At 41.5% G+C, this 26086-nt stretch overlaps 1 protein-coding gene across 1 annotated transcript in view; it reads right to left on the bottom strand.

The window, feature by feature from the left end:
- Positions 1 to 26086, bottom strand: part of LOC126253185 (cholinesterase-like) — a 97295-nt gene that overhangs the window by 68563 nt on the left and 2646 nt on the right. The window contains exon 3 of the mRNA XM_049954348.1: positions 18173 to 18449. Within this exon, the coding sequence (XP_049810305.1) occupies positions 18173 to 18449 (277 nt within the window). The remainder of the gene's footprint in view (positions 1 to 18172; positions 18450 to 26086) is intronic.

Below are 26086 nucleotides of genomic sequence, written 5' to 3'. Positions count from 1 at the left end.
GGAAAAAGTAGTCGCACATACCTTTCTTATTCAATATGGCGTCGTTCTGTCGTGCACACACTATGCCCTCAGTACAACTGTTCACTCTCACTCACACAGTGTTTTGTAAGCAGCGTCTGTGAGGCATATCAAGTAGTAAAGGCAACAGTATTCAATCACAAATATTTTTTACTGTCCATCGGTTTGCTATGAGGTCATCTTCAGAGCAGAAAATATAAGTTAAAACTTTTGACACGAGTAGATCAGACGGTACTTATATGTAAGTGGTCTCACTTTTTTAACTTACATTTATTGCCCTGGAGATGGCCACACAGTGTCCGAAATCTGGATATGCAATAAACAATACGTGCGATTGACTTCTGTACTCTTTAGTACTTGAAATAAAAACAGTCGCTGGGCACAAATGTTTCACCATGCTGTCAAATCTGAGGCATATGTTATCTGTTAGAGGATTTCTCTGGAATGCGTTAGGTGAGGGCTACAGTACTTGGTACTATGTCTCTTAAGAAGACAGTTATTGTTCCAAATAATGACAAAACCGGAAGCATTTTAGTCGCCTCGTGAGCAGTGCTCCGCTTCCGGATACATCCTAACACAGCTCGCGATGTTTGTTGGTCATTACAGTCATTTTCACCGAAATATCTTTGCAGCTGGCGGTGGGAAGCTTACGGCGTCAGAAATGTATTCCGCTGGAAGAATAAAGGTTCTTATAAACGTACCATTATGGGCCTGGTGGCGGTGAATAAATGCGTTCGAATACAGTGAGTGGGTTTCCTATATCCACTGTAACACGTTTTCGCGGACGATGAGGTCATGGAAGGCAAAGGAACCGGTTATTAATGCTACTGAGGTAAGACATCGAATCTGTCGTTGATGAAGCTATGGAAACGACTTGTCTTTGCTGAAGTAGCTCCCTAGACAATATCTAAACGTCCTTCATGAACAAGTTAACTACGGTTGCAGTTTGCTGCATCTCATCGCAACACGATCCATCTCGTCCAAAATACTCTTTAACACTCAAAACATAAAACATCAGAGTGTGTCTAAATAGATATTCCTCTGTCAAAGAAGTCTGAGAATAAGCATACCATCTCAAATACGAAGACGCAGATACGTCATGCATCAAAACTGGCCGAATGCTTCTTGTTATAAGCGCGCTGTCTCACTTTCGAAGTTCGTAGACTGGAAAGATCTGTTGCCTATTTATGTATGTCAGAGATCCAGTGGTGCTAAACATATGACGTACCTGTAGGAGTGTCTCCTTTTTATGAAATGGACATCTGTGAGAGGGAATTCTTCACAATACCTTTTTGTAGCGAAAGCCGCATTAGTAGCTGCGATATGTTCCTCATTATTTTTGAGTTTTCGTCACGCAACAATTTTCGGTAGGTGTAAACGGATCTTCATGCCACAGCGAGTATCTCACCTTTGACGAGGCCGTTAGAAAGGAGCAGAAGCTCGGGTTGAGTAAATGTAGGGGTGGAAGCTGCGTTCTTTCATGGGAGCCATCTCGACATTTGTTTTAGGTGGTTTAGAAAAATAATGGAAGCACTCAGTGTTGATGGCTTGACGCATATTTGAACGGCTGCCCACAAAAATCTAAGTCCACTATGCTAACGACTGTGTTCTGCAACTACCGGCACGCCACAGCGTGTATTACGAATCGAAGAGATGATCCATCCACTAACATGTGTCTTTTTCAGTATGTCTAGTAGTTTTCGCCCAGTCATCTTCCCAAGTGCTGGAGGTCTTATGAATAACTCTGTATAGCTCTTGTACTGCCTGTGACTTTAACTGATACTTGAACTCACAATTAAGTTTCACTTATTTAATGATTGGCTTCGGGAGGCTAACAAAACCTGCCCTCATCTGTCTGTATTTATCGACATCCAGAAACCATCTCCTAGTCAAGGACACCACTACATCAAGTACGTAGTTATTATCAGTTTCGTTATCTGTCACAAGTGCTGACAATAACTATAGAACTGACGCAAATGGAACCTCCCTTTAACCCGCCGTAATGGTATCTGTGACTTGAAGATCGTCGGCAGTTTTCGACAAATACACATTAAAACATCTTTTGGTGATTTCGTGATGCTCTCCTGTAACGACAATGAAACAGTGCAGCACTGGCTACAGAAGCTTCATGTGTTTGATGGAAAATGCCATTTTTTTGGGTAATATTTGTATCTACGGTTTGAAGAATGCAAGAATTTTGAGATTCGGAACAAAGTCAAATAGAAAAATCGATAATCGCATCCCAAGTATTTTCAACTGGGAACCCCTCAGCCTTACTACCAGCGGGGTGTGACCATAGTGAAATGAACGGACCTCTACAAGCATAAAAGACTGGATATCAAACATACCTCATGCACATTATCGAAAAAAAGAAAATATATTACAGTTACATATTTTGCGATCTGGCAGTAATGTCTAAGGAGTAAGTTAAAAATGTTGTCCATTCCTTGTTTTCTCTAAAATTTTAGTATGTTTACCTCGGTCAAGGGGCAGATGCCTTCAATACATTTCATCAGTATAGGCGGCCTTAGACTACCGATATAAACAGTCACTTACTATTTGCTCACGCATTGTCAAAATATGTCGGAGAAGTTCAGAAGTTCGGAGGACGCACTCTCCCTTCACATAGAAAACTGCTCCTGTATGCAGAAGAATCAGCAATAAACAACGGCACGAGTGTGCAGAAGGCAATGAGAAACACTGCGTTAAAGACACATAATGTCAGTCCAAAGAAAATATGTTCTGTAACTGAAAGAAGTATCTTGAAGTTCTCTCACATTAAACCCTATTTGGACGTCTGGGAGGAGACTATCATGGGAGAGGTGAGCATAAGATGAAAATGGGAAAAACTAAATAAGACTAACTTTCTACTAGTCAGAGTGAGGAATGTCAAAAGTATGAATGAGATAGGTAGAAACAAAATACGAAAATGTAAATATAATGGCTCAAACTAGATAGAAAAGTGGTCAGTGATGTATAACGAAGATAAAAATGGTTGATAGGATGAAGGTAGAGTATCTAAAGCACCAGGAAATACGCTATGCCACATAATTAAAGGGTCACTTTTTCGAAACCCCGTAACTGCCTCCGACTGCACCACAGAAGTTTGAAACTTGACTCCAATGTGCCTAAAACCTTCCTCTGTAGTAGTGCAACAGCGCGGCACCATACGACGTCACTCTCGAGCACGATTACACGGTTACACTCCAAAGTCGTCGATACATGAGGGAAACAAGGTCGGAGCTTAGAAGTTCATGTGAGGTTTAACGCTGATTAGTAATGTCACAGTAACACCAAATTTCACCACAATTCTGCCCAATGCCACCATGGACGTTTCAACCGTTGGGAAGGTCGCCATACCTTTCATACACACATTACACTCCTCTCGCAACGCCTCTACGATGGAGGTCAGAACCGCTAAGCGAAGCGTTGAAAGCACTCTGTTTTCTATGGGTGGCCGAGGAAAAGATTTCAGACATGCCACCGCTTAGTATTTATACTAAAACGCCTCAGGCGGTGGCAAAAAAGAGCGTCAACGAAACCAACCTTTCCTTTGGGTCGTTGATTCCCACACATTTCGCGGTCACAAACGACAGTTTAGAGTGCTATGACCAACACGACGACTGCCGGCCGCGGTGGTCTTGCGGTTCTAGGCGCTCAGTCCGGAACCGCGCGACTGCTACGGTCGCAGGTTCGAATCCTGCCTCGGGCATGGATGTGTGTGATGTCCTTAGGTTAGTTAGGTTTAAGTAGTTCTAAGTTCTAGGGGACTGATGACCACAGATGTTGTCCCATAGTGCTCAGAGCCATTTGAACCAACACGACGACTTTCTCGACAGCCTTCGACACTGCTGACAGCCCCTGGACGATTCGACCCTGAAATCGTGGTCCTGAAAGCCTACTGCACGTGACTGCACCCTTTTGGAGTGTAGTGAGACCGCAATTGTTGCTCTGGTGTACAGGGGGAAACACCAGGGACGCTTCAAAACCATTAGACCAAATCTGAATGAGACCTTAAGCAGAAAAACATACCATAGATAGTTTTCGTCTGCAATGGCTCATGTGCAAATGTTTAATTATAACCCCCCTGTATTTAAATGGAGACATACCAACGTTTTGTATCGTATTCTTCAACAAATGATTACATTGTGGTGAGAAAAGTTGAATGATTTCGTGTAATAATTCATTGTGTGAACCTTGGAGGGTCCTGAAACACCCCCTCCCCCTCCTCCTTCAACACAGACGTTTGAACAGAGTGAGACTGTGACATACGTTTTGTATGGAGCCGTCTTCACATTGTTAGATGATGCTGAGTACATAGTGTGATATGACTAATTTTTAATCGACATTAATGTGTTTCTAGAGTTGGAATATTTTGTGTTCGGAGCTGGGCTGCGGTAGAAATGAGGACACCAGGCATGTAGTAGAGATTTTTTGTGGTTCTCTATTCATTCAGATAATCTTTCCCGCGAATATTTAATGTTTGTGGAGCCACTACTAAACGCTGAATACAATTCTGTAGCTAAACCTGCATATTTCCTGTGCAGCGTTGCTTTTGCTTCAGTTTTTATTTCTGAGATTCCGCACATTAGTGGGGAGAGATTTCGAGTGTTGCCTTATTTAATATTAGCATGAGCCGGCCGGTGTTGCCGAACGGTTCTAGGCGCTTCAGTCTGGAACCGCGCGACTGCTACGGTCGCAGGTTCGAATCCTGCCTCAGGCATGGATGTGTGTGATGTCCTTAGGTTAGTTGGGTTTAAGTAGTTCTAAGTTCTACGGGACTGATGACCTCAGATGTTAAGTGCCATAGTGCTCAGAGCCAATATTAGCATGGGGCTTTTTAGAGAATTTTGGGAGATTCATTCGAGGAATTTTTTGGTCATCAACTAGTTGTAAGTTTACCGATTTGGTGAGCTGCTCTGAGGCAGTTGTTCATTCATTGGAACTTTTGTTATTAATTTTATAACGCAGAAGGCTACAGTAAGTCAAAGAGCGAAGCAGCAGATTGGGTAGAATTGAGAACTCTGCGGTAGAAATGTAGTCTGATTTTAATGTTGTTCTGACCACTGTTACCCAACATGATAAATGTGTACCTTCTTGGGATTCAGTCAACATATCAGTTAGTTAGACGATAATAACTGAGTTAACAGTGCTATTTTTGTGACTCAAGAAGTTAGTGGTGTGATTATGAATGAACTAGCAGTTATTTCTGGTGCAGTCTGTCCATATGAGTCCTCCAGCAGTTGTGTTGCCTATTTAGGAGATTCTGCAGCTTCTCATGTGATCTTCAGTCCGAGGACAGGTTTGATGCAGCTATCCACTCTAATCTGTATAAGCCTCTTCATCTCCGAATAAATACTGCAGTCTACATCCTTCTGAATCTGCTTACGGTATTCATCTGTTGGCCTCCATTTACAATTTTTAGCCCAAACACTTCTCTCCAATACTAAATTGGTGATCCGTTGATGTATCAGCAAGTGTCCTGCGAATCGATCCATTCTTTTAATCAAGTTGTGCCACAAATTTCTTTTCTCTCCAATTCTTTTCAGTACCTCCTCATTAGTTACATGACCTGCGCGTCTAAACTTCAGCATTTTTCTGTGGCATTACATTTCGAATGCTTCTATTCTGTTCTTGTTGAAACTGTTTGTTGGTCATTTTTCACTTCCATACATGGCTATACACTATACGAATAATTTCAGAAAAGACTGCCGGACGTTCAAGTCCATACTCCATGTTAACAAATGTCTCTTCTTCAGAAATGCTTTTCTTCGCATTGTCAGTCTACATTCAACGCCAGTGAGGAGGGAGTAAGTGCATGAGTGTCATTTTATAACTTTTCTTCTCGCCGTACGATGATTTTTTCGTAGTTTTATCCACAGTCGTTTCTTTTAACGTGCGTAAAGGCGTTTATAATCACGAAGTTGAGCACCCATAGGCTCTAAACATTGCTTTGGGCATCATCATTTATCTTGATGTTCAAACAGCAAAATTTGTGTACTACCTTAAATGACCCGTTTATTAATCTAATTCTCTTAGCATCACCTGATTTAACTCGTCTACATTTTCATTATCCTTGTTTTGCTTTTGTTGATGTTCATCTTATATCGTCCTTTCAATGGACAGTAATTTGAAAGGAGGATATAAGATTCTGTCTCTGACAGAATTATAATGTCATTGGTAAACATCTAAATTTTTATTTCTTCGCCCTGAACTCGAATTCCTACTCTAAATTTTTCTTTGGTTTCCTTTACTGCTTCCTCAATGTACTGATTCAATAGTATCGGTAATAGGCTACAACCATATCTCACTCCTTCTCAACTACGGCTTCCCTGTCATGTTCCTTGACACTTGTGACTGCCGTCTTGTCTCTGTACATCTTGTCAACAGCGTTTCGCTCCCTATATTTTACACTTGCTACCTTCAGAATTTCAAAGAGAGTAGTCAGGTCAACAGCGTCGAAAGCTTTCTCTAATTCTACAAAAGTCTATAAAAATAGCTTTGCTTTTCCTTAACCTATCTTCTAAGGTACGTTCCAAGTTCAGCATGGCTTCGCGAGTTCATACATTCCTTCGGAATCCAAACTGATCCGCCTCGAAGTTGGCTTCTATCAAATTTTCCTTTCTTCTGTAAAGAATTCGTGTTACTATTTTGCAATCATGACTTATTATACTGATAGTTTTGTAATACTCACTCCTGTCAGCTCCTCCTTTTTTTGGAATCGGAATTACTGAATTCTTCTTTAATTCAGAAGACATTTCGCCTGTCTCATACATTGGTCACATCAAATGGAAGAGTATGGTCATGGCTAGCCCTCCAAAGGCTATCAGTAGTTCTGATGTAATGTCAGCCAAATGAGGCCCAATTTCGGCTAGGTCTTTCACTGCTCTATCAAATTTTCTCGCTGTATCATATCTCCCATCTCATCCTCATGTACGTCCTCTTCCAGTTTTATAAAATTGCCTTCACGTTCATCTCCCTTGTGTAGACCATCTATACACTTCATACACCTTTCAGCTTTACCTTCTTTGTTTAGGATTGATTTTCCATCCAAGCTCTTCATATTCACACAGCCGCTTCTCTTCTCTCGAAAGGTCTCACATTTTTCCTCTAGTCGTTTCTTCTTAACCATTTTGCACTTCCTCTTAATCTCATTTTCTAGGCATTTGTATTCCCTTTCGCCTGCTTCAATTTTATATTTTCTCTTTTCGTCAGTTACATTCAATATCTCTAGCGTTATCCAAGGTTTTCTCCTATGCCTTGTCTTTTTACCTATTTTATTATCCAGTGCCTTCAGTATTCCATCTTCGAGGACTTTCCAGCCGTCTTCTATTGCATTCCTTTTCCTTGTACCAGTCAATAGTTTTCTAAGGCTCCCTCTTAAAATCTCAACAGCCTTAGGTTCTTTCAGATTATCCAGGTCCCACCTCCTTACATTCCTATCTTTTTGCAGTTTCTTCAGTTTCAGTCTACGGTTCATAACCAATAAATTGTGGTCAGATTCCACATCTGCCCTTGGAAATGCCTTACAGTTTAAAATCTGGTCCCTAAATCTCTTTCTTGCCGTTACATAATGAAACTGAATCCTCCAAGGCTCTTCCAAGTATACAGCTTACTTTCATGATTCTTAAAGAAAGTGTTAGTGATGATTAAATCATGCTCTGCACAAGATTTACCAGGATGCTTCCTTTTCCATTTCCATTCCATATTCACCTACTGTTTTTCCCTCTTTTTCCTTTTCTTACTATTGAATTCTAGTATCTCATCACGATTACATTTTTGTCTCCCTTAACTATTTGAAGAATTTCTTTTGTGTCGCTATATATTTGTTCAATCTCTTCATCAACTGCGGAGATAGTTGGCATATAAACTTGTACTACTGGGGTCGGTGTGGACTTCGTGTCTACCTTCGCTACTACAATGTGTTCACTGTGCTGTTCATAGTAGCTTACCAGCATTCCTACTTTCTTATTCGTTATTAAAGCTACACCAGCATTACCCCTATTTGATTTTGTATTGACGACACTGTGTTCACCTGACCAGAAGTGCTGTTCTTCCTGCCACAGAACTTCACTAATTCCCACTATATCTAACTTCAACCTATCGCTTCCCTTTCAAACATTTTCTAATCTACTTGCCCGACGAAGCGATCTAACATTCGACGCTCCGATCAGTAGAACGCCAGTTTTGTTCCCCCTTATGACAACATTCTCCTGAGCAGTCCCGCCTGGAGATCCGACTATTTTACCTCCTGAATATTTTAACCAAGAGGATACTATCGTCATTTAACCGACAGAAAAGGTACATGCCCTTGGGGAAAATTACGACTGTAGTTTCACCTTGCTTTCAGCCATTCGCAGTATCAGCACAGCAAGGCCGTTTCGGTTGACGTTACAAGGCCAAGCCAGTGAATCATCCAGACTGTTGCCCCTGCAACTACTGAAAAGGGTGCTGCCCTTCTGGCACCACATGTTTGTCTGGCCTCTCAACAGATACTCCTCGGTAGCTGATGCTGCTATGGTACGACAATCTGTATCACGGAGGATCGCAAACCACACCACCAACGGGAAGGTCCATGGATCATACGAGGAAGGGATCATTTCTAGGTCGCTTACTGTACTGGTGAAATTCGTTAATCTGGAAACCTCTGCAGTCGTCCATTAGATGCTGCTGAGTATGGCATGCCGAATTCGATCTTTTCCTGCCGCTGCTCCAGTCGAGACGAGTAGCGACGGTGCAGTGTGTACGTTAAGTTGCTCTTTGTGACGTTATTTGTGTAGTGAAGCGTCAGGCGGGTCGGATTCAACCCTGATAACCTATTTCGATTGGTGAAAATGAAATTACTACGAAATCTTCTTCGTGAAAATGGTACTGGTGTAGAGAATTAATCATTCACATGTTTTATTTTATCTATTACGGTGCAAAAATGTTATCACCGATTAGCAACGGTTACTATTGTAACGCTAACACATACTTACGATGCTAGTGATGATAATGACGAACACTTCACGGCAAGCGGTGTGATGCGGAAAGTTCTAGAACAGGCGATGGTTACGGTGAAAGTGAATTCCAACCTTCACCTGATAAAAAGTAAGAAGTGTCATCTCCGTGTTTGATGAAAACACACTAGACAGAGCATATACTACAATAATTATGACGACAGAGGTTTCAACATATGTGACAACTCCCTGAAGAGATGTCATAAACTGAAGCCAGGAAGCAATATTAAAAATGTACTGGACTATGTGGCAAAGAAAAGGCATGATTTTTCAACAGAAATCGCTGCAGTTCAATGTCGTCAAGCAGCGCGTAAAGGCGAAGTTTGATGGAACCCTAGAATGCGTTTCTTGAGTTCATTACTGGCATTTACAGCGTTGGGCATTGGGCGTAGCCAGAAATCTCGGGTGAACGAACTTTACAGCATCACTGGGATTTATTACAAATTCGAAGAAGAAGTTTGGGATGATATAACACCGTGTAACAATATTCCATGCATGAAAAGTTAAATACGATGAAGAAGAGATGTTTCAAAGTGCTCATACGTTTTTTGCTGAAGTTATTACGCTTATCACGACAAAAAACATCAAAATGGATTGTACAATGAACAGTGTTCAGAGTCAGTTCAACTGCGAGCTCTCTTCCGAAAGAATGCTTTTCATTAAGGGATAGAGGAACACAGTCTCGACGCTGTAATCAATTAACAGTGCAACATACACCTATACGATCGACGTTGCTTTATCAATGGACTGACGATTGACAGACAAATTCTATGTATGTTTCCAAGAACCAAACGGAAAGTTAATAACTCGTGTTTCAAGGGATATAGGAAAACGGTGTCCTCCACATGTCTTCGCAGATGCAAGTGCGAGCTGGAAGGTGACAAAAGAACATCTGAAGAGGTTTTCTCCTATTTGTTTTTCAGTTAAAATCACTAGTGCTTTGTGACTCTTGGTCTGGACATAAAAATGAACAAGTACGACGGAAAGCTTCTGGAGAAAAAGATGCAATTTTAAAAATCTTCTACCGAAACTACAAAATATGCACAATCTCTGGACGTATTTTTTCAGGCATTATAAACTATATGCCAAGAAATTGACATACTTTCTTAAACAACGCCCCAGAAACATCAAACCACAATGAAATGACAGTTTCTTTATCATAAAAATGCGTTTACAATCAATTATCTGCAGAAGTATAGAGACCAGCACCTCGTTACACTTATCTGAACGCTGGCTACGATGTTGACGACAATGTGGACAACTTCAAAAGTGTCAGTACTGATACTATAGGATGTACAGTTACGACTTCTGATCAACTCTCTAACCATCACTGTGCGTTTTGTAGCTATTCGCATTCCTCTGAGGATATTACTGACAGTCCTCACGTGCATTTGTTGTTCACGATATCTGCGCTGCGTATGGCTTTTACCTTATATAGAGTACGTTTGCAGAGTTTTGCAGAAAACCGGCAGTTACCAGCACATTGAGAGGTACTTAACGTTCTGTAACCAAAATTTCAAACATACATGTTTGCTCGAACACATATAATTTTCTTGTCTGAATGAGATTTTCACTCGACTCGAACTCTGGACCTTTGGCTTTCGCGGGCAAGTGCTCTACCAGCTGAGCTACCCAAGCACGACATACGCCTCGTCCTCACAGCTTTACTTCTGCCAGTACCTCGCCTCCTACCTTCCAAACTTTACAGAAGCTCTCCTGCGAACCTTGCAGAACTAGCACTCCTGAAAGAAAGGATATTGCGGAGACATGGCTTAGCCACAGCCTAGGGGATGATTCCAGAATGAGATTTCCACTCTGCAGCGGAGTTCGTGCTGATATGGAACTTCTTGGGTAGTTCAGTTGGTACAGCACTTACCAGCGTAGGCAAAGGTCCCGAGTTCGAGTCTCGGTCCAACACACAGTTTTAATCTGTCAGAAAGTTTCAATTTTCTTGTGAGGGAAAAATGAGGCGAAAGGTTAGATATTAGTAAAATAAAACAGGGTAACGAATTCGCAGAAGAAATAGATGGAAATCCGGAAAACTGACTGAGAAAATGAAGGCTAGTGCAATGGAGCATCGAACTAAGGTTATTACTTTAGAGGGAAATATATAAAATTTAGAGCAAAAATTATAATCTAGTTGGAAATATATTTCAGGGATAGTTGATGCGCTAAGCACTCAGGATTTTGATGACAGGATTTCTAGTCTAGAAACCGAAGTTGTTTCGTTAGAGAAAGATCATATTAAATTGCAAGGATCTTCGGGTGAGCAGCACAAGCAATTACAAACGGATGTTTAATCTCTAAGTGACGAATGTAAAAGCCGGCCGCGGTGGCCGTGCGGTTCTAGGCGCTTCAGTCCGGAACCGCGGGACTGCTACGGTCGCAGGTTCGAATCCTGCCTCGGGCATGGATGTGTGTACTGTCCTTAGGTTAGTTAGGTTTAAGTAGTTCTAAGTTCTAGGGGACTGATGACCTAAGATGTTAAGTCCCATAGTGCTCAGAGCCATTTGAACCATTTTTGAACGAATGTAAAAAAAAAGAAGAAAGATTTGTCACGGAGGTTGTACGCTTTGCCTATTCAAGTAGGTATTACTAACATTCAAAAGCGAATGTTACGTCATGCTACATTATTACAATGTTTGGATCAGTTGAACAAGCCTCCACAAGGCGTGAACCTGGATCTCTATCACCCCAACAACCTTGGCAACCATTTCTTCTATCACTGTGATTGTGAGCAAACCTTCTGCCATTCCAATGATTTTAACCTCTCCTCAAACTGCCGCTTTCATTGTGGCCAGGTAACCCTTCCCATTGCCTCCACCAATCATTCCTGTATCTATCTCATGTTGCCTACGATAGTAACTTTGATACCTCTGTAGCCTCAGATCAGAAAAGAAATCTGATTATCATTTATACTACCGTCATCCTCTTCACTATGATTATACTCTGAAATACTATGAAAAACTTCTAAGCCACCAGAAAGAATAATTTTATGCAAAAGATACGAAAATTTCATGAGACTAATACGAATCAATTATGCAGATTAGTAAGGATTGTACAAAAATAAATTTTTAAATAATAATATTCAAACAATACAGCAGAATTTGGAAAGCCAAACTATTAATATTTTTCATCACCAATAGGTCATATTTGTCACGTTTGTAGTGTCTCAGACAAATATACAGACAAGAACAAATGATAAAAGACCTCTTGAGACACTGTTTCTAGCTAAGGCATACATGCGCATAGTAGATTTACTTTCCAAATAGTCATTCACAGTTTCTTGCTTGAACCATAAGAAAGCCCTTACTTGTTCCTAATGACCAACACCAACAGCTACAGTACTGACAAACAGCCCGCTGGCTTTGGTTTCGGGATCTTTGGCCGACGTTTGTTTGATGATTTTTCTGACGTTTTACCAGCACGAGTGGCTGGCCTTCTCAAAGGTTAATCATACATTGCTGGTGGTACACAGGATCGAACTCGTGGCCACAGCTTGTGTGTCCCCGTGCGCCAACGGCCAAAGGCTTTCCTGTGGTCATTTCCGGTACGGTTCTTTCCTTGCTCCCATGCAACGGTCGTTCGCTGCAGCGCGGGAATTTATCCGTTAACGTTGAGGTTTTTTCTCTCCTGTTGAACTCTTATCTTGTTTGTGTATTTCTATAGCTTCACTGAACAAGTGGGTGTTATATCTCTTCTCTACAGCAATAACTTCCGTGCCGCCGAACTTTACTGTCCGGTCGCTCTCGACAGCGCATGCTCTGCCCCAGTCTGCACTGCCGCTTATGTTATGTGATCCTGGTACTGATTAATGTGCCAGTCATTCCAATGTAAACTTTTCCGTATGTACATGGTATGCGGTGCCCATTGCTCCTCAGAACGCTTTCTAGGTGTTGAATTTCGCATCTGAGGTGCTGAGGCTTACATATTCGTATTTCTTTCGTTAAGATCGTATTAATCATGCCTCTTTTCTGGGTCCGGTGGTGATTTGACAGTTTGTGAAGGTATCGGCCAATGTGTCAATTTTCGATACACGCTGTGTCCCTGATTTCCACCATCCCTTGTGGCCAGCACATACAGAAAGGGTAGTTGCTAGTCCTTTTCTGACCCCATGGTAAATTTTATGTTGCAGCGTAGGCTGTTAAAGTGTCTTAGGAAGTCACTAAGCAGTTCCTCATCATGGCTCCACACAAATAAGGTATCATCAACATATCTGAAACTCACGTTAGGCTTACAAGTGCCAAGTCCAGTGCATGAACTTCGAAATATTGCATGAAGAAGTTGGCCGCCACTGGACTTAGAGAACTGTCCATGGCGACGCCTTGCAGCTGTTCGTAGAAGTTGCCTTTCTAAGTGAAACAGCTCGTGGTGAGACACCCATAAAAGAGCTTGGTGGTGTCCTGCGAGAAAATGTGCTGCAGAGAATCTCTGATTGGCACATTGTTAAGCAAAGAAACAACATCAAAGCTGACCAGTATGTTGTTTGATCCAAGTTTTAGTTTTCTTGGCTCCTCAGTGAAATCTCTTGAGTCCTTCATGAATGTGTCAGTCATCGCCAAGTGCAGATGGAGCAAAGAGGCCACATGTTTCGCCAGTTTATACGTCGGTGAGGCAGGAGCGCTAACACCCGGTCTTAATGGAACATTTTTCTTACGGATCTTTGGTAATCTATAGATCCGAGGTGGTAGAACTGTGTTGCGCGACTTCCTCTGTATTTCAAATGGCTCTAAGCACTATGGCACTTAACATCTGAGGTCATCAGTCCCCTAGACTTAGAACGACTTAAACCTAACCAACCTAAGGACATCACACACATCCATGCCCGAGGCAGGATTCGAACCTGCGACTTTAGCAGCAGCGCGATTCGGGACTGAAGCGCCTAGAACCGCTCGGTCACAGAGGCCGGCCTGAGAGTTACATATGAAATGACACAAACATTCAGCGAAGTGATACATCGGGTTTGGCATTTCTGCCATATATTCCCACAATGACGGACAGAATCGGCCGTATATTGTGCAAAAACGGCGTAAAGACTATTTATAAACCGAAAAAGGAGATACAAGAGTGTCTCAGATCGGCAAAGGAAAAGAGGTAGCCATTCGCAATATCGAGAATATATCGTGTACCATCCACATGCAGAAAAGGTTATGTTGGTATGACTGAACCAACATAAACTTTTCCGCATGTAAATGGTATACGATATATTGACTGAATGATCGGTCAACACCAGGATCACACAACATAAGCGGCACTGCAGTTTGGCACACGCTGTGTGAGACCGACCGCCCAGTAAAATTCGCCGACACGGAAGTTATTGCTGTAGAGAAGAGCTATCACACACGCTCGTCCAGTGAAGCTTTTTTTCTGGGGGGGGGGGGGGGTCAAGAGTCTTCTGACTAGGCTTTGATGCGGCCCGCCACGAATTCCTCTCTTGTGCCAACCTCCTCATCTCAGAGTACCACTTGTAACCTACGTCCTTAATTATTTGCTGGATATATTCCAATCTCTGTCTTCCCCTACAGTTTTGCCCTCTACAGCTCCCTCTAGTACTGTGGAAATCATTCCCTAATGTCTTAATAGATGTCCTATCGTCGGGTCCCTTCTCCTAATCGGTGTCTTCCACATATTTCTTTCCTCTCCGATTCTGCGCAGAACCTCCTCATTCCTTACCCTATCAGTCCACCTGATTTTCAACACTCGTCTGTAGCACCGCATCTCAAATACTTCGATTCTCTACTGTTCTGGTTTTCCCACAATCCATGTTCCACTACCATACACTGATGTACTCCAGACGTACGTTCTCAATAATTTCTTCTTAAAATTAGGGCCTGTGTTTGATACTAGTAGACTTCTCTTGACGAGGAATACCCTTTGTGCCATCGCTAGTCTGCTTTTGATGTCCTCCTTACTCTTTCCATCATTCGTTACTTTGCTTCCTAGGTAGCATAATTCCCTAACTTCATCTACTTCGTGACCATCAGTCCTGACTTACTCTCAATTCATATACCGTACTCATTAGATTGTTCATTCCCTTCAGCAGATCTTGTAATTCTTATTCACTCTCACACTTGGCAACATTGTCATCAGCGAATCGCATCATTGATATCCTTTCACCTTAAATTTTAATTCCACTCCTAAACCTTTCTTTTATTTCCATTATTGTTTCTTCGATGTACGGATTTAACAGTAGGGGCGAAAGACTACGTCCCTGTCTTACAACCTTCTTAATTCGATCACTTCGTTCTTGGTTATCCATTCTTATTATTCCCTCTTGGTTCTTGTACATATTTTATATTACCCATCTCTCCCTATAGCTTACCGCTTTCTCAGAATTTCGAACATCTTGCACTATTTTACATTGTCGAACGCTTTTTCCAGGTCGACAAATCATATGAACGTGTCTTGATTTTTCTTTAGTCTTGCTTCCATTACCAACCAGAATTGCCTCTTTGGTGCCTATACCTTTCCGAAAGCCAAACTTATCGTCATCTGGCAAGTCCTCAATTTTCATTTCCATTTGTATACTATTCTTGTCAGCAACCTGGATGCATGAACTGTTAAGCTGATTGTACGATAATTCTCGGACTTGTTAGCTCTCTCAGTCCTCCGAATTGTGTGAATGATATTTTTCCGAAAGTCAGTTGGTATATCTCCAGACTCATACATTCTACACACCAGTGTGAATTGTCGTTTTGTCCCCACTTTCCCCAACGATTTTAGAAGCTCTAATGGAATGTTATCTATCCTTTCTGCCTTATTTGATCTTAAGCTCTCCAAAGCTCTTTTAAATTCCGATACTAATACTGGATCCCCTATGTCCTCTAAATCGACTCCTGTTTCTTCTTCTATCACATCAGACAAATGCTTCCCCTCATAGAGGCTTTCAATGAATTCTTTCCACCTATCCGCTCTCTCCTCTGCCTTTGACAGTGGAATTCCCGTTACAATCTTAATGTTAGCACACTTGTTTTTAATGTCACCGAAGGCTGTTTCGACTTACCTGTGTACTGAGTCTACCCTTCCGACAATCATTTTCTTTTCGATTTCTTCTCATTTTTCATGCAGCCATTTCGTCTTAGCTTCCCTGCACTTCTTATTTATTTCATTCCTCAGCAAGTGGTATTTCTTTATTCATGAGTTTCCGGGAACATTTTTGTACTTCCTCCTTTCATCGAACAACTGATGTATTTCTTCTGTTACCCATTGTTTCTTCAAAAATACATTCTTTGAACGTATGTTTTTCTTTCCAACTTCTGTGATTGCTCCTTTTAGAGATGTCCATTCCTCTTCAACTGTTCTGCATACTGAGCTATTCCTTTTTGTTCTATCTACAGCCTTAGAGAGCTACAAGCGTATCTCAATATGGGGGCATGTTGATTCTTCCTGACTAATGTCTTAAACTTCAGCCTACTGTTCATCACTAGTATATTGTGATCTGTGTCTATATCTGCTCCTTGGTACGCCTTAAAATCCAATATTTGATTTCGGTATCTCTGTCTGACCATGAAATTATCTAACTGAAATCTTCCTGTAATACCTGACGTTTTCCAAGTATACCTCCTCTTCTTATGGGTCTTGAACAGAGTACTCGCTATTACTATCTAAAATGTATTACAAAACTCAAGTAGTCTTTCTCCTCTCTCATTCATTGTTCTAAGCCCACATTCTCCTGAAAACGTTTGTTCTACTCCTTCCCCTACAATTTCATTCCAGTCCCCAGCGACTACTAGATCTTCATCTTCCATTATGTATTGTGTTACCCTTTAAATATCCTCATACTTTCTCTATCTCTTCATCTTCTGCTTGCGACTTCGGCATGTATACCTGAACTATCGTGAAGCTATAGAAATACGCAAACATGGCAACAGCTTCAACGAGAAAGAATAAAACCTCAAGGCGAACGGATCAAGGGTTCCCGTGGTGTAGCGAACGACCGCTGCTGGCGGTAAGAGGAAAACGGTACCGAACATTACCACGGAAATACTCTTAGACGTTGGCGCGCTAGGTATGTATAATCTGCGGCCGCTAGCTCGACTCCAGTCCACCATTAGCGATTCAGGGTGAAGCTTTGACAATGTCAGCCACTCCTGCTGGCAAATCATCAGAAAAATCCTCATACAAACGTCGGCCGAATTACCCGAAACAGAAGCCAAGAGGCAGTTTGTCAACAAGTGGCCACGAAGGCCGAAACGGTTTTCAGCTAGAGTACTACTAGAACAGCTAATTATCTAAAAGCAGCAGCTAAATAACCATCCTTGTTAACTGCTTTCCGAAACTCTTCCCTACATTATGAAAGCTTCCTCTCTGAGCTTGCTCTACCTTCCTATTTCTGCTGCTGTTGATATTATCCTATATTCGTGTCACTGGAAACCTCTATCTTTCTAGCAACTCGTTTCAATGGTCCCCAGTGCAACTAGTGTGAATTTTTCATTTCCCTTTTCAGATTTTCGAAGTTTTACCTACGAAGTTCAGACTTCTTACACTCCATGCTTCGAATCGTGGAGTGTATTCGTTCGTTGGTCTCTTAATCTTGTTTCCTTTGGCAGTCCCATCCAGATATCCAAATGGTGATTTAATCCTTAATCTTTTGTCAAGGTCGAGATCAATAAAATTGGAAATTTGTGGTAAGGTCATATGGGACCAAACTGCTGAGGTCATCGGTCACTAAGCCTAAACCCTACTTAATGTAACTAAAACTAACTTACGCTATGGACAACACACGCACTTATGCCCGAGGGAGGATTCGAACCTCCAACGGGGAGAGCCGCACGGACCGTGACAAGGCGCCGTAAACTGCTCGACTACCCCGCGCGGCAAAGTCGAGATCATCGTGACACTTTTTCAGCTGGAGGGGACATTTCTTGTGGATCCATATTTTGTGGTTCATTGCCATGATTTCCATTACCTTCCTAACGCTATTGGTATCTGCCTATTCTGCAGCATTTAGGGCAGTTTCTCGCTGTAGGGGTAATAAATCTGAAACTCTGTATGCTTCTACGGCCTCCTTGAGCAGATCGTTGACAGAATGGCGGTGATTACTGAAACTGAAAGACTTTGATCGGTACTGCTGATGTCTAACTCGGGACTCAGGACTATATGACTGTTAATCAAAGCCTCTACACGTAGATAGGACTATCGAAAGCAATACTTACCAAGGGGTCCCAGGCGGTAGTTAAAAGCGACGAATATAACGCCGTAGGAGACGAGAAAGTCTGGGCTGAACTGGTCTCCAGAACCACTGCCGCTTCTGTACCCTCCGCCGTACACCCAGAACATGACGGGCAGTTGGGCGCCCTCCACCGGCACACCCGGCACGTACACGTTCAGGTAGAGGCAGTCCTCGGAGCCCCGGCCGCGTTGTTGGACACAGTCACTGCCGTACTCGGTGGCGTTGAGTATTCCCTCCCAGTTTGCTGCCGGTTGCGGAGCCTGTAATGATTTGTCGGAGTAATTTCAAATTCTACATAGTGAAATACCCTCAGGCTTCTAGAAAAATGTAATAATTCCAGTTACAAAGAAAGCAATAAGTGACGGGTTTGAAAGTTATCGAACTATCAGTTTAATAAGTGATGGTTGCAAAATATTAACACGAATTCTGTACAGAAGATTGGGAAGACTGTTGGAAGCCAACCTTGGGGAAGATTGTTTGGATTTCGAAGAAATATAGTAACATGCGAGGCAGTACTGATCCTACGACCCATTGTACTGGGCAAGCAGTAAAGGAAACGAAACAAATATTTGGAGTAGGTATTAAAGTGCAAGGAGAAAAAATGAAAATTTTGATGTTTGACGAAGACATTGTAATTCTTTGAGAGACAACAAAATACTTGGAAGAGCAGTTGAAAGGAATGGAGAGTACCTTGATGGGGAAATATCAGATGAACAGTAATAGAGTAAAACAATGATGATAGAATGTAGGCGTATGTGATGCTGAGAGCATTAGATTAGGAAACGAGACAAAGCAGTAGATATTGCTATTTGCTATTTGAGCCACAAAATAACTGATGATGGCCGAAGTAGATAGGATATAAAGACTTGCAATGGCAAGAAAAGCGTTTCTGAACAAGTTCCTTAACATAGAATACAGAGTCAAGTGTTAGATGTCTTTTCTGAAGGTATTTGTCTCGAGTGTAGCCACTTGTGGAAGTGAAACATGGACAGAAAACAGTTTGAAAAAGAAGGGGATAGAAGCTTCTGAAATGTGATGCTACAGAGGAACGCTGGAGGTTATATAGTCGATCACGCAATTAATGTGGAGGTACTAAATAGAAGTGGGGAGACAAGAAATTTGTGGTAAAACTTGACTAAAAGAAGGGATCGGTTGATAGGACACATTCTGAGACATCAAGGGATCACCAATTTAGTATTGCAAGGAAGTGTGTAGTGTAAAAATTGTAGAGGGAGACCAAGAGATGAATACAGTGAGCAGATTCAGAGGAATGTAGATTGTAGTAGTTATTACGAGATGAACAGGCTTGCACAGGCTATAATAGGATGGAGAGTTGTGACAAACCAGTCTTTGGACTGAAGACGACGACGACAACCACAACAACAACAACAGAGCATCATAAAGGCGTTAACGAAACGTGTCAGGGAAGTGGAACTATAATAGGTACGCAGGGACCTTAGAAGTAAGTTACAATGTCGTCTCACGCTAAAGTCACTGAGCAACAAGTGTGGCGCGTTTCCAGACGTGGATATCAGCCTCTTAGTTTCTAGCAGACACGGTTCTGCTGCGGTACGGATAACGTGTGCAGCACAGTGTGCGAGTTGCGTGACGCGGCAACTGTAAACGTACTCCAAAGTTGGAGTAAGTTGCTCAGAACGATTCTTGTGTGCAAAACATCTAAATTTCATCCAGATTCAGAAATAATGCCAACAACTTGAACAAGCTCGCACACAAGTCAATGACGCTGACCGGGCAGGAAGGCCATTGAAAACGGCCATAGACGACTGTGTCCAGGCTATCGAGGAACTGATTCTCAGCAACGACACAGGAAAGAGATTTCCCAACGATGAGGATGTACAAGCAGAGGTTCTCGAATGGCTCTGTTAGAAATGGGCGGATATCTATAGTCCAGGAAGTAAACGACAGGTAGAATGTTTCGGCGATTTTAAAAGGGCTTGGTGACTATGCTGAAAAATAGTGTCATGAATACGTGTCACTTTGAAGATTAGTGCAGTATTCGTCAACAGTTACTTGGCACACCATAAAAACGTGTAACTTAATTTTAAATGTCAGCTTGTACTGAATCGTCACTGTTGTTTCGCTACATTTGTTATTTTCATTAAATGGTAATTTGCTATCGTTGGTAGGGGTATCAAAACCATTCTCCTTTTTATTGTCGTACTACGCCTGGTGGCTGAAATGGAATTTGACTTATGTGTAGCACTCCTTTTTTCCTCCCCTCATTTCCATCCTGATGTGTGTGAGTGGATGAAAGTGAGTTTGGGAAAAATATAGCGGATCAGGTCTGGCCAGAGAGAGTGGCGGTAAAGTACAGGTTGTACCAACTTAACCTTGTGAGAAAATTCAACAAAGGAAAGCTATCATCAAAGATAAATGATGTTAGCAGAGAAGAGGGGGTGTCTGATTGGTCTCTGCCGAGGAGAACTAACACCTTCTATTGAATTCGAACAGAGAGCCATTGCCATCTACTTCCGCCCTCTTGGGCAGACATCGGCTGGCTGGCGGGCAGACTTAGGCTGCCTGGCGAACTGTGCAGACGTAGCTGTATGCGGCTCCTCACATTGTGGTAAAAAGGATGTATTAGAACGTATTGTTTGTTCGTGCAGAAAGCAAATAATGTTCCTTTCAGGGTCAGTTTACTCAGAGAAACTGTAAATGATGTTTTAATTATTATTTTTGCGGATTAGATGGCAAAATACGGGCATTTAGCTGCAAGTTAGTGTGTAGTGTGAACCGTCAGTTCACTCTCTTATTTCAATTGCTGTGTGTTTTCTCAATGTTTCCTTGGCTGTAAAATTTCATTTTGCTGCTGGATCGGTGCACTTTTGGTTCATTACTTTAAGAGTTCCAGGCTTTTTATCGTATACATTTATTGGCCACATATTGGCGTTATTTGCCGCGAACTTGCTAACTGTGCTGAAATCTCAGTGTAGTGTGTTTCCGATTCTGCTCTAAAATTAACTGAGTGAATATGATTGCAAACACACCATGTTAGTAGCGAAATTTATCGAATTTTGGATGGTTCTTTTGTGACTTGTGTTCGACAACATGTTCCAGCTATTTGTCTCGTCCTAACGTAACTTGGCTTAGATTACGTTTGCAAATAATTGATCCCAGTAGAAGTTAATCCAGTTCAGTACCTTTGAGGCAACCATCATTTGTGCATAAATTTTATTTAATTTGTGCCGTTTTCTTTGTGAGTTGTATCCAACCACATTGGTACGCCAGTGGCCACATGTTAGACCTGTGTAGTTTCTGTTTCCACGAGATGTTTGCCCACTGTAAAGTTAATTAATATAGTCTGTGTGAGAATTATATTAATTTTTATCGTGTTTCTTTGTGAATGATATCGGACCACGTTGTCATGATATCATTGGTACGTTAACGTAGATTCCATTTTGTCACAATCTACTTGCTTTGCAAGCTTAAGAAGTGAAATGTGGTACACCGACACCAATTTTGGGGGACATTTTTTCGCACTTAGGGTGTTTTCCTTGTGATTAGTGTCCACCCATGTCTATATGTTACGTATTATGTGCCAGATTAATTTCTCCTAGTGACCGAATTTAAAAATTTCGTTTTTCGCCCGAGCCTATTTGAGTGTTATTTACTGTCACTGACACGTTTCGTACAGGAAGTTTGGTAATTTTGAAGTGATTTCGTTGTAAGTTCAGTTTTGACCAAACGTTCCCGCCTTTAGTGCCCACCCTGTATTTAATGTTGACCACGCAACCATCGTTCATCCTCTTGTATGCGCTCGAAACTCAAGCTATTTCCAAGCTTAAGTAATGATTTTTTTTACGATCTGGCCTCCTCCTTGTGTTTGTATGCCTGTATCAAGTTTGGGGCAACGTTCATAGATTTCACTGTGTATTGTCATTTTGATATTAAACTGACTAAAATAATATTAAGCGGATTATACAGAAGAAACTGCACCAGTGGCACATTGTTCCAATTCTAACACTCTTGGCGTATTGATAACATCTGTTCCCGTCAAATCACCGAAGTTAAGTTCTGATGGGCTTGACTAACACTTGAATGGGTGGCAAATAGGGTGCACTCATCCCTTGTGAAGCCAGTTGTGGAGCTGCTTGATTCAGAAGTCGCGGCTATGGCCACGAAAATTGACAATGGCCGGGAAAGCAGGTGCTAACCACAGGCACCTCTATATCCGCATGCAGTGACGCCCATCGTCTGAGGATGACATGGCGGTCGGTCTGTTCCGTTCGACCTTCCGAGGCCTGTTCCGATAGAAAGAGAGAGAAAGATATTGCTCCAATAGTTGTTTCATAAAAGGCTGTGATCAGCCAAAGAGTTAGGTAACAAGTGTTTATCGGTCTTATGTAGCCGAGTGGACATCGTAGCTTTGCTGATGTTGGTCATTACATTACGTAGCTTTTGGTACACGCCCCGTATTACACTAATAGCACATGCGTAGATGTGAAGTGGCAGGCTTATGTGTTCGTGAGTGTCATTTTCACATTCCACACCTCACCCACCGACAGAGCACGTGTGACTGTTAGCCATAGTCCTACAGAGATCAAAATCAAAGGTCGTTGAAGGCATTACAACACTCTGTGAGCTTGAATATCGAGGCAAAGTGTCACTTTAGTGTTTTCGTACGATATTATAAAATACACGTGAATCTCAGCAAAGGTAAACCTTTTTCATTGCTACTCCCCCTCATATAAACTCAAACAAAATTATTCAGTCCCATAATCACTATTCTCGCCATTGGTAATGGAAGAGTTTGCTGATTAGGGAATCGAAGTTGTTATCCTATAGAAAAGCAATCTATGGCAATAACAAAGTGTTACAAGCTCCTGTGCTTTACGTACTGTCCCACAGTAAATCGCCATTCTACTTTTATCCGTTGCGTTAATCACCATAATAATTTAGAGAAGGGTTTACATTGTCCCATACGCCAAATAGATTCTCGGGACTATTCACTGAAATAACTGAAGTGCAGTTCTAAATCACGGTACATACTGCGCAGTAAGACAAGATGCACATTTGTCAATGAGCAAGCACTCACGATCTTTAAATGGGGAAAGAGGCGGTAATTTTTCAGTACAAGCAGTAATATGCGACTAATATCATAGACAAGCTATTTTATGTGAATGTTTAAGTAGTCAGATCTTGTCACTGAAAGTAAGAAACAGTTTTACAGCAGCAACAATAAGTTAAATATCGAAGGAACGTAGATCTTCGTATACATTATTTCTGTTTAAGTTCATATGTAAGCAAAAGAACAAAAGCCTTACAGAAAGTATGTATGACTAATTAACTGTAGGCTGTATTCATAGTTTCCATCTCACGTGTACTTAATATAATTAATCTCAGTACGTCTTCCCCCAAAATATAATCATACTTAGCGTATTACATTACGTGTTTTCATCTTTTTCACATATTCTAGTCCTGAGTAACTGATTCTGAAGCCAAAAAATCGTCTAAAATTCAGCTAATATGTGCAATAAAAATTCAGAACACTCAGGGTTTAGCCAAATGACATTCCCTATTGTACGTGCTTTGCTATTTTTAATACGATAACCGAACGCTACTAAGAGAAACGATATGCCTGATCCAGAGAGGGAGAGAGAGAGAGAGAGAGATGTTTATTATTATCGCCATTATTGTCGTTAATATTTTTAGTTCTGTTGGATGTATACGATACAGGATCTTAGCAAAATATGCAAAACATACAAGCTCATTGTCCTTTACATTCTGATACAGCACTCTGTAACTGCCACTCGAGTTTTGGGTGTCAGCTTCTTGTATCCTTACCATTTACTAGTTTAACTTCGCATGGATTCGCATAAGAAACGAGCACATTGACCGGAATCAGTATAAACGTTTCATTAGCACATGGAATAATTACAGTAATTTCTTTTTCTTAACTCAATAGATTGCTTCATTGTCTTTTTCTTGCAGCAGTAATAACATTCTCGTAACTCAAAAGGCTTTACCACCGCAATATGTGTGCTAGACCAATAGTCACTGATTACTGTTTATCACTCTGCACCGGATGTGATGCATGTATGGGCAAGCCAACAATGAAACCACACTGAGGGTCAATGAAAGACTTCCCTCATTAGGATTGGTCACTGTGTAACTTCTAGTGTGACAGCTAGCTTGTCTCGGCAAGCTGACTAGCCAGAACCTATTACCATTCTTGCAGTAACAGACAGCGAAATGGTCGCCCTTGAGGAGGATACGATCTGTCCATGTACCACGTACCATATGGGTGGCGCATCAAAAGTGGAATGTTGCACAAGGGTGATGCACCAAGCGAAGGAGACACCTTCAGCTGTCAGATCATATCATGAGTTGACTTTTCCGGAGAGAAATATAAATGAAGCAGAAACTACGAGACAACTCGATTCCTTATATGCATGACATATCCAGCTCTCAACTACGAGTCGTCCTTACGACAACAGACTTCACAACGGATTTGGTTTATCTGCGATATGCGCTCCGGTTGGATTTTTTTTATTGCTCTGGATACTTTACTTTCAGACTAGTACCTCAGAATGTTGTTTCTATTGTGTTGTTCCTTGCCTTCCGCAAGATGCTCGGTACAGTTCTGCCCCGTCTCTTAATGAACAAAATTCAAAGGTTTGGGACGTAGGACCAATTGTGTAATTGAAGCGCAGAGTTTCTAACAAACAGAACACAGCATGTCATTCTCAACGGAGAGAAGCCTTCAGACGTATAAGTAACTACGGGCGTTCCCTCAACGGAGAGTTATAATACCACAGTACATATAAGAAACTTTTCAAGGGTGACGCCTTTGTTTAAATAGGAGTCGCAGTGCCAGAGGACTGTGGCGAAATACAAAAAGACCAAAAAAAGATTGACGCTTGGAGCATGGAGCCACAAGGTGAACAAATGTATTGTATATACATAGACATACGTAACCGTTATTGTTTGGCTACTAGATTGCAGAACAATTACAGGAAGCAGTTACTTCCCTAAAATATACAGGAGTATGCATGGAGAACGATCTGAAGCGAAACTACCACATAAAATTCACCACACATGTCACATATCAAATTGAGATTCATTGGAAGAACCCTCAGGAAACAGAAAACGTACCTCACAAAACATTCTTTTATACAATACTTGAATACTGATCGTCAGTTTGTGATCCATACCAGATGGGATTGATAGAGGAAATAATAAGATTCAAAGAAGAGTGGTACATTCCGTTACAGGTTCATTTAGTGTGCGCGAAATGGTCGCGGAGATGTTCATCCAACTTTAGTGGCATTTACTACGGGAGACGCATTTTGCATCACGCTAGTAGGGGAATACAGAGAGGATGACGCTCCTTTAATTTATTCGATTATGTCCCTCCCTCAGCCCATCTCCTATGGCTCCCAGTGTAGATGTTGCAATGTCGCACTAATGACGTGATGGGTTTTCCCACGTCCCCTCCTCCATCAGGAGAATTAATATTGATAAAATGTTATTCACAATCTTAAATTCTTCACAACTTTTGAAAATATTATTGACTTGCAAAATCTAAGACCCGGTTTGGAATCAGTACAACAAATCCGTTAAGAGGAAACATTTTGAACATTATTTCAGTCACTGTAAACTTCGTAAATATTACACCTATTTTAATTTTCTGAGATGGCAGAAGATTCTTGGAGGGAATGACTCAAACATTTTTGCTGTGACATTGTTTTAAACAGCCTAATTAACTTAACATTCAATCTCTTTCATGTTCAAAGTATTGCAAATTAACTTAGTGCTTTCTCTCCGACAGGTTAATTCTTCTATGAAGTATATATTGATACTTTTCTTTTGTGACCTCACAATCCTTAATGTGGTGCAGAGAGGTATGTGTACATATAGGTTTTTAAGCGATGAC

Source organism: Schistocerca nitens, chromosome 4, assembly GCF_023898315.1.
Source record: "Schistocerca nitens isolate TAMUIC-IGC-003100 chromosome 4, iqSchNite1.1, whole genome shotgun sequence".
Classification (NCBI taxonomy): Eukaryota; Metazoa; Arthropoda; class Insecta; order Orthoptera; family Acrididae; genus Schistocerca; species Schistocerca nitens.
The sequence above is the reverse complement of the archived record's forward strand: the minus strand, read 5'-3'. Positions and strand labels throughout refer to the sequence as shown.